Raw genomic sequence first — 14,117 nt, 5'->3', positions numbered from 1 at the left:
TCATTTCCATACAATTCATGCAGTCGAATAAGCTCCGGTCATGCGAGATAAGTAGGGATACCATCCGTCTTGATTTAGCAGGACATGTCCTGATTTTGAGATCCGTTTGGAATGTCCTGATTTATTTTTCCTGAATGATCCTGATTTTTCTTAATGATGTCGGATGTTCAGAAATGTTGAAGATTGTTCAGTTCTTTTACTTTGACTCCAGAACGAAACGGACTCATTTTGAACGATTTTTTTCTTTGGTTGAATCACAGATAAAAAACATCCAAGCTAATTTTGCTTCATGTGTAAAAAGATGCAACGGTTTTTTAGCATGTTGCAATTCGCAGTTTGGTGGCACTAAGAACCAGTGCGGTAAAATTTCATACTCAATCGAAAATGTACAATGAAAATAAACAGCATAATCACTCTGTTTGAAATGAAACAGTTCCCAATCGTCTCATAATGGTAAACATTTCATTTGAGTAACTGCAGTTTGTTTTCCTTTGAATATCTAAACGTATTCGTTTGCGAATGAGTTACTACGGTGCGTCGCGAAATATAATAAACAATAAATCACTATCGATACCAGGAATGAATGCAATGTTGTCAGCCTAAGTACAGTGATTGTGAACAAAACACAATCGGCTAAATAAATTAATATTTAATGAACAGCATGCCGGCGTACAGCATCAATACCTGCATACATTAATTCTATATCTGATGTCAGACTCACTACGATATTAGTTCAATAATACCACGGGTACCTAAACTTAAACCTCGAGTGTTATTTAAACTCGCTCCTTTTTTTTGCTGCAGCTGCTTCTTCCCTCCCGCTATGCGCGAAGAAAATGAGCGTCGAACATCTCAAAAATTAAAAAACACAAACCGGTGCAGTTTACGTTGCATACGGCAGAAATTGAACGATAGGGGAAGGGGTGATAAAATGGACACCCTAAGCCATTTCCCAATTTCCTCCACAGTTTAACACTACAACTATGAGTCGATAGCGCACATCAACTGAGCCACTAATGGTAGATACAACAAGTAATAAGAAATACTCAAATATAGTATTTTTCGTAGTTTTCATGAGCATTTTCGAAAGCAGTTTTTTGGGGGTAAAATGGACACGTGTGGGTAAAATGAACATAGGGAGGTGGTAATATGAACACCTTGGGCTTGAACATTTATAATCTCTTTACAGATAGTAAAATGTTGTTCCATAGCACGTGACACACTTATGCATTCACTAACAGTTCAATTTCCACCGTTTGTCGTAGAATGAATAACAATATATGACCTTATCCGCAAGAAACTGAGAAAAGGCGGAAGCTTTTTTTACGGACACTCCGCATTCAACGGTAAGTTTAGCCGCGGTCATCTGTTCATCGGTCCGAGTTAACCTATGCGTTTTTCTGATATAAACACGAAGCATCTAGATTTTTTAATGGAAATTAACACAATTTTTTCACCATCACCATGGGCTGTCCATTTTACCCGCACATACATATTATTGAAAAAACCTGAATATATCGAGAAAATCACTTAAACAATTACTAATTTTTGATTATTTCTGCTGGTTAGTAGTCAAAGTACAGATATTTGCAGAAAAATCGTTATAAAATACTGTTTTACACTAGAAAAAACCTTATTTTTTGAAGAGCAAAAATAACATCACCACCACGAATGTACACGTGTTTTTTGTTTTTGTTTTGACTGTTTGACTGTTTCTGGTCGCATACTTTGTCTCAAATAGCTTCTAGTGCCTCTAAGATAAGGTGCCAAAGAAGTTTGTACTATTTTTCAACGTAATAGTCGAGATTTAAACGGGTGTCCATTTTACCACCCCTGTTCATTTTACCCACAATTCCTCTATTAGTTTTATTTGTTCTTCTATCGGTCCATTCTAAAATGAATTGAGTCCAGCATATTCCACTCGCGAAAATCAATTGAAATACAAACGACTGACTCAAATGAAATGCTGCTTGTTTCAATCTACAAGTAACTGCCATGTTGCTGAGATTGTGCATAGTCTCGAAAGAATAAGTGGTCACTCAAATGAGGGAACAGGTGAAGATATGTTGCTGGGTCGCGAATGAATTGATTTGGCGTTGAAGGGAAGGTTGCTAGGTTTTACCGATTCGTTTATATTTATCATTTTCAAATGAGTGATTGGAAATTTTACTGCACTGCTAAGAACACTTAAGGCCCAAATACACACACGGCGTGACAACCCCTTCCTGACGAGAATTGTCAGTACCTTCTTGAAACCGTCAAGTGTGCCTTCTAGCATCTGCCACCTTCCGCTCGTCTACACGGAAGGCGCAATCACGCCGTCTCAAACCCCACCGTGTGCTAACCTTCTTGTCGCCATGCCACCCAATTCATGTTTGTTTATGTTTGTTGAAAGAAAAAATAAGGCAACACCAGCACCAGAATCACCAGAATGATACAACATGGCGTTGCCAGCACCTTCGCCAAAAGAAGGCAACAGAAGACCGTATGGAAGGCACGATACGTCTACACGGAAGGCAGTCAAGTACGCAGCCGAAGGCGGCGAACTGCTACCTTCTTCACTAGAAGGCACAGCTAGAAGGTTCTGGTTGAAAGGCGTCCCAACGTAAGGCCCGATTACGCCTTCTAATTTGAATGGAGGAGGCATCATTACGCCGTGTGTGTATTCGGGCCTTTAGTGGTCAATGATTTGATAAAATCGATAGTATACCAGCTCTTATCGATATTATTGCAATAAGATGCGTTGCCGTTTTTCAATGTAGAAATTTTGAGCAGTCGTAATTTGTACATAATCGACAATTTTATTCAATCCCAGTTTATATTTGTCTGTTTTAGTGTTGATATGAAAAAAAAAATACACAAACCTCACAAAAACAGTGTTATATCGTTGCAAAAACAGCAACTCTACTATTTGTGAGAATTTTCATGCATCTGGCAGCTTTGACTGTAATCCAGCGCTTCCATCACTAAAGTGGTTAAAGTCGCAAGTTGCAGAAAGATGTCGTTAGTATTCCAAACGAGTAAGAATTTGAAATCTTACACGCGATTTCTGGAGTTTTTTGTTCTAGCTAGGATAACTATTATCTGTGGTTGAATTTTGTCGAGAGAAATTGTTTAGTTCTTGGACCCCTCAACTATCTGACTCAGAGCCGTAGGTACTCCGTTTTGCGTGGGGAGGGGGGGGGGGGGGGCAGAGAATTTTTTTAATTAAACGTTTTTTTGGAGGGAAAGCCGTTTTAAACCGTTATGTGCTCGACAAAAAAGTACCTTTACGCGTCCAACGGAGTACCCGGGTACTCACAAATTAAAATTCCTATAAGTTTTGCAGTTTTCCTCCTATGTCGAAAGTTTTAGCACCAAAAGATTCAGAAGGTCATCTATATATTTTCAAATAAGCGTTAGTGGTGTCCCGTAAGAATTTTCTTATTTCCAAAAATCTAGTTTTCCGGGTATATATTCCGAAAAAAACCAAGCTGCGAATGTGCGTACCGTAGAAAAAATCAAACCAGCAAGAGAAGCAATGCAAGGACGAGTGATGGAATACAACGATTCTATGACACTTATTAGAGCCATTTACACAACGTTCGAAAAACTAAAAACAGAAGAGAGTTCTAAAAAGTTATAATCTGAAACAATAAATGCATTGAAGGAATTACAGCGTTAGAAACCCATCTTCGAGGGTCGCCTTATTTAAAATCGACGATACTGAGAGATTCTATTCGCGAAGGAAGAATGGAGCGATTCAAGCGTCAGCCCAAATTCTAAATTTGACGATTCGCATTATTTGATCAATGTTTATGTCCGGTTTTATTTATGGACCGAACTGTAACATAGTTGTCCGGGCTAGGTAACGGACTGGGTTAGGCCAAAATAGATTGAACTGGACATAAACATGAATCACAAGAAGCACACTGCAGGAAGTTTAGATACTGTCTGAATATTGAATATTTGAAAAAAACTAGTCTTGTGTGTCATTTTTTGCCTACGATTTTTTCAATCCAAGAAATCAAAAAGTGAACAATAAAAACTTCTGGAAAAACTGGTCAAATTATTCAGCAAAACTTGTTTTGCATTGTTAACGAGCGAGACTTGAATAACGAACGCGGACACTCGCGATGATGTATACGATCGCGATCCGCCGAGACGACAATACAGTGGACGGTAGAACGACCAAGCGGCTTTCTTTCACTGTTAAACACTTGTATTAATTACAATAATTATTATTTATTTAACCGACAGAGCTTCTGCTTGGTGACCGGGTGGAATAAAACTGACTTCTCATGGGGATCGGCTCATCGGGATTTTTATGGATCTCGGGCAACAACACCTATTGATTTTATTATATACTCCTTTTGGCGTGAAGTGGAGAGCATTCCAGGCCAGGGTGTATCTCAAACCATATATTGAATTTCAGACGTATCATTCGTGTTGCATATAAGGAGGCAAAATAAATGGAACAAATTTTTAACTTTACTCCTAAACTAAACTACTTATTTAACATTCCGGCCACCATGAATGACAATTCATAACAAATTTCACAATTAGGTTTTTTTTTAACTATTATTACGGCTTTTCTCGGAATCAATGAGGTTACCAAAGTCGCCTGATGACCCTGTGGATGAACGAATAGCGTCCGACGATTGGGTGGTGGATGGAAGTTGCTCGGGATTCACTTCCACAGGCAGGACACATATCTTGGAAACGGCTCGCCTAGTGATATTGCCGGACGGCAACCGAATGGATGCTACTCGTACGACTCCCCTATCGTCCGGGTGTACCTCTTATACTCGCCCCATAGGCCATTTCAGCACTGGTACCGAATCTTCCTGCAGCAGGACGATAGAGCCGACAACCAAATTAGCGGTGAACTTTGACCATTTGTAGCGCCTTTGAAGACCAGAAAGGTATTCCCGATGCCATCGTTGCCAAAAGTGCTGCGTGCACCGTTGAATGCGTTCCCATAATTTGAGACGGTTCTCTGGAATGTCAGTGTAGTCATGATCGGGTAGAGCATTAAGCGGCCGACCGATGAGAAAATGGCCGGGTGTCAAAACCTGCATATCGTTGGGATCGCTGGATAGGGGTGTAATTGGCCTCGAGTTGAGGCAGCTTTCAATTTGAGCTAGCACGGTGATGAAAGCTTCCTGACATAGGAATGCGTTTCCGATGATGCGACGGAGGTGATGTTTCATCGATTTGACACATGCCTCCCACAACCCGCCAAAGTTGGGTGATCGAGCGGGGATGAAATGGAATTTTATTTGTTGAGTAGCTACTTCCATGTTTACAGAATGTCGATGCTCCGACGATCGAAAAAGGTTACGAATTTCCCGTTCGGCCCCCACAAAGTTGGTCGCGTTGTCGCAGTATATATTCTGTGGCCGACCGCGTCTTGCAACAAAGCGACGAAGACAGGCGATGAAAGCTGCTGATGATCTAAATGTGTGGCTTTCGTAGCCATACATACGAAAACGGCCACGTATGACTTGTTTGGTGAGGCCCGCGGGCTGGAACGTCGTAGATAAAATGGTCCAGCAAAATCAATACCAACGTTTTCGAAGACGTAAGACCGTGTGACTCTAACTGCTGGTAGGGACCCCATTAGTTGCGACAGGTAACGAGGTCGTGCCTTAGCACAGGTTACACACGCATGTACAACATCTCGAACTAGATTTCGACCGCCTAACGGCCAGAATCGTTGATGCAGCGTGGCCAGTAGCAGTTGGGGCCCACAATGCAATTGTTGCCGGTGCGTGGTTTCAGCGATAAGTCGGGTAAGCGGGTGCTTCGCTGGTAGAACGAGAGGGTTTTTTGCGTCTGAAGGAATACCAGCATGCTTGAGCCGACCACTAACACGAATTAAATTGTTATGCAGCTCTGGATTGAGAAAGCGTAAACGTGATTGATTGGGAACCGGCTTATGCTCTTTCAAGGCGCTGAGTTCTGTTGCGAACTGTTCTCGCTGAGCTTGACCGATAATAAGTAGTAGTGTTTCATTTAACTCGTCCACCGAGAGCGGTCCAATACGACACTCATGTAGCCGCGAATCGGCTTGCTGCTTTCGGCGCCTACGTGTTCTACAGTTATCAGCAAATCGTTTACAAAGAGCACTCATTCGTAGCAGTGTGGTGAAGGATGAATATTTAGTGTACAGATTCGGTTCATTTTGGACAACAATCGACAATGAAACTCCTTTTCGTGTTTCCAAGTCCTTTTGTTTCACATTACGAAGTTCTTCCGGAAGTTGGGGCCATGGCTGATCCACTGCAGCTAACCAAGGTGGGCCGTTCCACCACAAAGAGCTGTCGATGAGTTCGCTAAGATGAACACCTCTTGATATTAAGTCTGCGGGATTCTGTTCGCCAGGGACATGGTTCCAAGTGCAGTTTTCTGTAATTTCTTGAATCTCCGCCACGCGATTGGCGATAAACGTTAGCCATGTCGATGGGCTAGCGAACAGCCAATGTAACACAATAGTGGAATCGCTCCACAAGTACACGTTTTCGTGTTTTCCTAGCTTGCGAGTACAGACATTAACAGTCGTGCGAGAAGCTTCGCTGCACAGAGCTCTAAGCGAGCGATAGATTTGTTATTCACCGGAGTTACACGAGATTTAGCAACTAGAAGGCGGATAGTAACGTACCCATCAGAGTATATGGATCTCAAATAAATACACGCGCCATATGCGTGTTCGGATGCGTCGCTGAAGCCATGTATTTCTACCCGTTCAGGAAGTTTAAGAGATCGAGCATGACGCGGAAGACAAAATTTACCTAGGCAGCTAAATTGACTCTGATACTGCTCCCAGTCAGTCGCGAATGCTTTTGGTAACGGCTGGTCCCAGTCATATTCTAATTTCCAGAGCGTCTGAAGAACTATTTTTGCTTTCACGATGGCGGGACCTATCAACCCCAAAGGATCGAAAAAACTCGATGTTTGAGCCAGAACAATTCGTTTAGTATAACGTTCACAGCGCGAAAGTTTTGGTAATTTGTAGCGTATCGAATCGGATGATGGCTCCCAAAGCAAGCCAAGAGCCTTCACCGGCGTTTCTGAATCGAATTCAACTAACGTTTTCGTTTCTCGGCAGTCATTTGGAATCATATTTAAAATTTCATGATTATTTGAGGAGATTTTACGAAGCTGCATTCCAGCATTCCCGAAAATTTGCATCAATTGGGCACAAAGCTGGAACATCATTTTCAAATCATCGCAACCGGTAAGTAAATCGTCCATATACATATCTTTTCGAACTACTGCCGCTGCCAGAGGATATTCATTGATACCATCCTCCGCGAGCTGCTGCAGGACTCGGGTAGCGAGGAATGGGGCAGAACTCGTCCCATATGTGACGGTGAGAAGTTGGTATGTTTCAAGCGGTTTGGAAGTATTATCTCGCCAAAAGATTCTTTGGAGAGGTTGATCGTTTGGGTGCACAAGAATCTGGCGGTACATTTTTGCAATGTCCCCAGTGATGACAAAAGCGTGCATTCTGAACCGTAAGACAATGGCCAGCAAAGTATCCTGAATAGTAGGTCCAGCATATAAAACATCGTTTAGCGATAATCCGGAGTTACTTTTACAGGATGCATCAAAGACTGTACGAAGCTTGGTCGTAGTGCTTTCCGGACGAAGAATAGCGTGGTGCGGCAAAAAATACCGCGGAAGATCGAGGTTTTCGTTTGCTAGTTCCTCCGAAGTTACAAGTCGCATGTGCCCTAACTGCAGGTATTCATTTATGAACTCACTATATTGACATCGTAAGCTTGGATTTGCCTCAAGCTTGCGCTCTAAAGCGAGATAACGACGCTGGGCCTTAAAGCGATTATCCCGAAGACGTGGAAGCAGTTCCAGCTTCATTGGTAGACGCACAACATACCTTCCCTCCTTATTTCGAGGCACATTCGATTTGAAATGCTGCTCACAGGATTTTTCCGCCGGAGACCAGCAAATATTAGAATAACATTGTTCCAGCTCCCAAAATCGTGCCACCAATTTTTCGAGACGTTGATTATGAGTCAAGTGGCAACTAGACGTTTTCGGTGGGCTGGATTCTCGCTCCAAACATTCGCCGGAAACAATCCAGCCCAGCACAGTGTTCTGCAGGAGAGGCGGGTGTCTTCCAATTGTTAACTTGCCATAACGAAGAAGTTGGAAAAATATTCCGGCTCCTAAGAGAGCGTCAACTGGTCCAGGTGTGCCAAATGTTGGATCTGCTAGAGTGATCCAACTGGGAATTTCCCAGTCAACTGTCGATATAACCTGGGCAGGTTGGTTTGATGATATACTGGGTAGTACTAAAAACTTCAAGTGCTGAGAAAAGCCGGACGTTCGAGAAAATATATTTGTTTGAACGGCCTTCGAAATTGATGTAACCGTTTGCGCTACGCCGCCAAGGTTGACGTGTGCTGGAATTGCAGTCAATTTTAACTTTTGGTACAATGATTCCGTGATGAGATTGAATTGCGAACAACTGTCCAATAAGACACGAGCAGTGATCTTAGTTCCGCAATTATCTTCGAGTTGTTGATGACGGTGAGTATGGTTGCTTGTGTACTACTAGTGTTCTTATATAAAAGCTTTTTTTGTGTGAAATCAAGTGCTTTAGGTGATCTAGTGCTAGTGATCCGACGGCAAAATTGGATATTTTAACGGATAAGTAGAAGTGTCTTTGCATGCTTTTAATTTATTCTGTTTTTTTACCGATTAATTTTATACCAGCGCCGACCAACGCATCTATGTTATATAGACGCTACGGCTGCTGATTGAAATTGAGATTGAGTGACCGCTACGAGAGTCGTGTTTAGCGAACCTGTACTGTATAGGTTCGCTAGTCGTGTTTGAGTTACTGATGCTGCTTGAGGCTTGCGGTACAGTGTTGGCATGTTGAGCGAGATCAGGTGAATAGGTAGAAGCTGAAGGAACTTTTCTCTGCGGATTACCCACATTTGTCGAATATTGGGAAGGACCAGTCTCTAGTGGAGGTAAGTGAATGAGGGTGTGATGACGCCTTTTACATTTGCGACACCCTTCCGCTGAACAGTCCCTGCAACTATGACTTGAGCTCTTCATGCAGTTTAAACACAAATGATGTTGCTTTATAAAAGCCAGCCATCAGGTAATGGCTCAACAGCCGGTCGGAAATGTTTACAATGTGGTGGTGATCATTTTTTGTACCAATGTTTCAAATTCCGCAAACTCTCGCCAGCAGTTTATTATTCTTCATTCAAAAATCGAAGGACAACGATGAACATTTTTTAAAAATCACGTTTTGTTCAGAAAATTGCACTCTTTCAACCGATATATAAAAATCAAAAAACCGTGTAAAACTTTTGAACCCAATTTTAAACAGTTTATGTGTGCTGAATTTTTTAGGTATCTACTAATGCCTAATGAATCAAAGTTGCAAAATTGTATCGTCCGAGAAATACTTTAAATAAATAAATGAGTGGCGTTTTTGAAGTGTAAATCTCAAATTACGTGTTTTATTTATTGATACTTCAAAAAAAGAAAACACCTCATATCAAATTTGTAGTAACTCCTTATGAAGCTTTGATGAATTCAAGATATACGATTCCATGATGCTAGAATGAATTTCATATGACAATAATAAATTGTATAAGCATGAAGCACGAATTTCATACGTCATGCGATTGATTTTCATAAACATCTTTCTGAATTTCTATTGCGTGCCTTTTGAATGTCATATCCCGTCTTGTTTTTTCTATAACCGCCAACAGTGTCAAAACTATAAGAGAAAATTAAGGTGAAACGCCGTCAAACTGATTTTCTTTTCTTTTTTTTTTCTTTGAAAGTATTGGATTTACATAACACACAAAATGCTCTAATTTTGTGCGTACTTGTTCTGCGAACAATAACATTGAACTATTTTTGTTTACAGGAATGATCAATCCACATATCTGAATAAAGGACACTTCTTACAACTTATGTGCATTTGTTTTGGTACGGAGAATGGTTAATTCACAACCATTTAAATGTTATTTTACACGATAACACTCTTTTGGGTTTTTTTTCTGTGAACGAATAATATGTCGATTAAGTAGCATAAATGTAACCACAGACAGACGTCCAAATAAGAACAAAATTGATCGAAAATTCCGTGTAAAATTTCAAAGAGAATTGTGTTATAAATCACTTTTATACTAGCGCCGCCTGGTGACCTTATCGCTACAATACATTTTTTTTCGCTGGTGTATGAGACTGGCGTCACTGGTAGCGCTATCTGGTTACGAATTGCTGGTACAAAAATCTTTACACAAGTTTGGAACTCAGCTTGGACGTGTCTGATGTAACTTTCAGTTTGTAGAAAATGTAGCGGATCACAACATGACCATGACTTGAAATAAACCAAAAATGAATGAAATCTGATCTGAGATTGTTGACATTAAACAAAGAAATTGTTTGAGAAACTACATAAGTCACATTCGATTTTTATCTTATTATTGATTTCGATATCAGCAATATTAAAAACATTTTGATGCACATTTCGTGCATACGACAGATTTTTCAAAACTTCATGCAATCATTTTTGTATAGTTTTAGAGTGTCATGTTGCTAAGCTAATTAAATTTCGTCGAAGGGAAAACGGAACAAATGGGTTCAAAAAACGGGACAAACGAGAAGACTGATTTTTTAGTAATCTAGACATACAAACAGTTATTCATTGCTATGATGAACCTGGCTCATTCTGTACAATTTTAAGTGTTTGATGAAATTATGCATGTGATACCTTTCACGATAGAGAATGTCCTTCCCAGTGGCGCAATACTGCCAGAAATACATGAAATAAACTCCGTAATATTAACAGATTTAGAAATTTATTTTCCATTTTGAAAAATTTTTATGCAAAGCTTTATTTCGGAGTATCAAAAAACGGTACAAAATGGTAAAAAGACGAGACGGGTAAAAATGCTCGAAAATGTTAGTAAGCCTACATGTTGGAGTATTCAATTCACTTCGATTATCAGGGAGTTTTCGTTGTAGTTCAGAAAAAGCATTTCATAAATATTTTCATATTTGAAATATTTCAATTTATTGTCAATTTTTTATGGGAACTCCTTCTTGGCAAACTGTTCTTACTAAATAGTTTTCAAAAAATTCTTCAACTTTTCCTTCAATTTTCTGTTTAAAAAAGAGGTCATCATATTTCAATTGATGCAGTATACAGTCCATGTGATTGGCCGAGTTGGTAAAATATATAAAGCATTTGTGGATGCAAAGCCGTTTGGCACTCAATTTGAGTACATTTGTCTAAAATTAATTTCCCATCTCTGAAGCTACATCCTAACCCATTTTTTGATTTGGACGCATACTCGATAATTTTTCCTTTTAAATCCTTTTTTCTAATTATTAGAATTGCTGAGGCATCTTGTGAAATAGCTTAAAATAGAAAGAAAAAAGAGACGTGGAATATAATATAGCGTCATATAATTGCAACACTGTCACAAATCAAAAATTTAATCATTATGTTTATTTTATCATTTTTTTACCATCAGGGACGCAGCACAAGTAATTATGGCAACTATCCACAAACATCTTACTACCTCCCATGGCCAGTTTAAATTCAATTCTTAACAAACGAATAACTAAACCATCATATCCTGTCTTGTTTTTTCTATAACTGCCAACAGTGTGAAAATTATAAGAGAAAATCAAAAACAAGTGAAAACGGCAGATTTATTGAACGAATTATCGCTGAACGTGGATTTTTAACAGTAGTGTCTGCTATATCTGGATATTTTTAAAGGTAACAAAAAAAATTAATAACTTGCAAGTTTGTGACTATTGAACATATTATAGAACCAGGATTGCAAACGCTGGCCCTTATAATCTTAAGTTGATCAGAGTTCATTTCTGCTATCAACAATCTTCCAGTAGTTAGTTATGGTCATGAGTACAAAGTTGAAGAGTAAGAATTATTATACATAAATAAACATACAGCAGTTTACAATTGCATAACGTTGGGGCTAACTACCCAACAGACAATTTTGTTGATTTTCAGCTTGTTAAACTGCTATTAGACTGATTCCGGCAGAACTCAAGCCTGATAAGCTGGTATACAACAAAATTGTTTGCTGGGGAAGCATCCGAGAAAGCATCTGTGAGCGGTGATGAAATTTATTTAACGGTCGTGGTTGTGCCAATCATTCTGGAAAAGTCTTGAGTAAAATCAATTACGTGAAGTAGTTAGAGAGGAAACGATACAGACAACTATCGTCTTTTGTCACCTGCATGAGAAGCAGCAGTACGTTGGGTAAATTAATAAACTTCCCTAGTCAACGTTACTTTGTCGGTTGTAAGTTAGTTTTCCGATACGAAACCGTTTTTGAGACAGCTCGCAGAAGTCGCAAAAGAGTTTGCTTATCAACTTGTAAGTTCTCCTAATATTTACACGTTCATGGGTTTATCTTCTATTTATATACTTTTTAGCTTGATAATGCCTCCCAAAAGCTTTGATTAAGAAATCTGAGCAAAGGATTCAAGAAAAAAATGGATGCCTTGTGTGAACTAATTTCCAAGTAAGTATGGAAATGTTATTATACACTCTTTTTCTCAAAACTAATTTACCTAACAATTTTAACGAACAGTGACTGTTGCCCAGTCTGACACATTGCTATTGGTGCGGAACAGAACAGAAACGTCCGTACAGCTAAGAAAAACATAGGATATATAAGAAGAGCAACAAACATCTATTTGACCAAAATTAGTTGTAGTTGAAAAAGATTTACATTTACATTTGCCAGCTTATAAGGCCAAAAAGGGACCGACTTTTGTAAGTTAAGACACAGTTGACGAGTCACTTTTCAATATAAATTAATATTAATAAACGATATTACTCCAGGAGATTAGACAGCTGTAAATAAATTCAGTTTGTAAAACGAAAAACACTTTTTCGAATGAACATCAGAAGTCCAAAAGACTTGTTTTCTATTTAGCAAAATATTGTCTTTCGAATTTCATGAAGTATTGTTACGAAATATTTATTTTCTGTTGTCAACTCATATGAAATATATTTAAACTTCATAAGATTTCCTTTCAAAATTTGAGATAAGAGCTTACGATTTCATAAGACTGCTTTCCAAGTTTTAAAACCAAAACTTTATGAATTGCATAGGGCAATATTATAAAATGTATATGAAACATAAGGTGTTCTTATAAACTCCAGTAGTTTTTTTGCCTGAATATGATTGATTAACAAATATTCACTGTTTCCAATTAGATACACACTTATATTTTATCACCGAGTACGGTAAACTGATTTTACGAGATTTTAACAGCTGAGAACTCGGTAAAAATCTCGGTAAAGCTTCAGAATACCGAGCTTCTGTGAAATTGAAATTATAACAACTGTTAAACTTTAACGAGTATCTCGGTTATATTTTACCGAGATACCCGGAAAGTAATACTGAAACTCGGTTGAAAATACTGAACGCTGTTTTTTTTTCAGAAATTGTGTTGTGAAATTGTTATAAGAACTTCGGTAAAACATCGATGAATATGACGTACTCCGGTGAAATTTACTGAAAATCGGAATTAATGAGACTTTCTCTAGAAAAAATTACACATTGCAATAATTATGTGAACGAATAAATTCATTTCTAACGGCATGATGAATAGATAAACTTATTCGGTTGGGTTTGTTGTATCGAACGAGCTAATTTCTCGCCAGTAGTATTCAATTTAATAATGCTAAATACCAGTGCCTTAATGCATAAAAAATGCTTATCAGTAGGCATACAGTTGTTGGCAAATACATCGAAGCGTTTGCAACCGTAGGAAGGCTGTCACTGCTTCAAATCCAACAGGAATGTTGTGCTGCTTCCAGGAAATGAAGTAGTTTCGCTCATTCTGCAGCAACTCATCCTAAACCACCAATATAGGAAGTGTATAATTTGTATAAAGCGCATCTTAAATTAAAAAAAAGCAAAGCTTTGGTTCCAAATTCCGGTTCGGAACTTGACCTTCTGTTCATTTATACACAAACTTTGCAGCCGACTGTTTAATGTACAGGACAATTGTGGGGCTAGCGCTACGATCCTACTCACACTAACAGTCTCTTCCGAGCCGAGACTCGAACCTACGACGACTGGCTTGTT

General features: G+C 39.0%; 2 protein-coding genes and 1 long non-coding RNA gene across 3 annotated transcripts; 1 reads left to right on the top strand and 2 right to left on the bottom strand.

The window, feature by feature from the left end:
• Positions 1-4,781: 4,781 nt before the first annotated feature.
• Positions 4,782-5,282, bottom strand: LOC129719791 (uncharacterized). The gene has a single exon (XM_055671199.1). It carries the CDS (start codon positions 5,280-5,282, stop codon positions 4,782-4,784), a length of 501 nt encoding a protein of 166 aa, XP_055527174.1.
• Positions 5,283-5,284: 2 nt separating this feature from the next.
• LOC129719790 (uncharacterized) lies at positions 5,285-8,885 on the bottom strand. Its single transcript, XM_055671198.1, has 3 exons — positions 8,813-8,885; positions 6,774-8,408; positions 5,285-6,513 (listed from the first exon to the last, which is right to left on the bottom strand). The coding sequence occupies exons 1-3, from the start codon at positions 8,883-8,885 to the stop codon at positions 5,285-5,287; spliced, it is 2,937 nt and encodes a 978-aa protein (XP_055527173.1).
• A 2,740-nt stretch (positions 8,886-11,625) lies between these two features.
• On the top strand, positions 11,626-12,845 carry LOC129725652 (uncharacterized). The gene is made up of 4 exons (XR_008728134.1): positions 11,626-11,767; positions 11,821-12,391; positions 12,451-12,539; positions 12,609-12,845. It is a non-coding gene; the product is annotated as an uncharacterized LOC129725652 (long non-coding RNA).
• Positions 12,846-14,117: the final 1,272 nt, after the last annotated feature.

This window comes from Wyeomyia smithii, chromosome 2, assembly GCF_029784165.1.
Source record: "Wyeomyia smithii strain HCP4-BCI-WySm-NY-G18 chromosome 2, ASM2978416v1, whole genome shotgun sequence".
NCBI lineage: Eukaryota > Metazoa > Arthropoda > Insecta > Diptera > Culicidae > Wyeomyia > Wyeomyia smithii.
This window is presented reverse-complemented; position numbering and strand designations above follow the sequence as displayed.

What these genes read in the sequence shown, in the direction of transcription:
- LOC129719791 (XM_055671199.1), bottom strand. Translation starts at nt 5,282, where the DNA reads ATGGAAGTAGCTACTCAACAAATAAAATTCCATTTCATCCCCGCTCGA.
- LOC129719790 (XM_055671198.1), bottom strand. Translation starts at nt 8,885, where the DNA reads ATGCCAACACTGTACCGCAAGCCTCAAGCAGCATCAGTAACTCAAACA. An exon ending in AGCGAACCTATACAGTACAG is followed by an intron (nt 8,409 to 8,812) that starts GTTCGCTAAACA and finishes CTGCAATTCCAG; the next exon opens with CACACGTCAACCTTGGCGGC. An exon ending in GAGTCAATTTAGCTGCCTAG is followed by an intron (nt 6,514 to 6,773) that starts GTAAATTTTGTC and finishes CTCGCAAGCTAG; the next exon opens with GAAAACACGAAAACGTGTAC.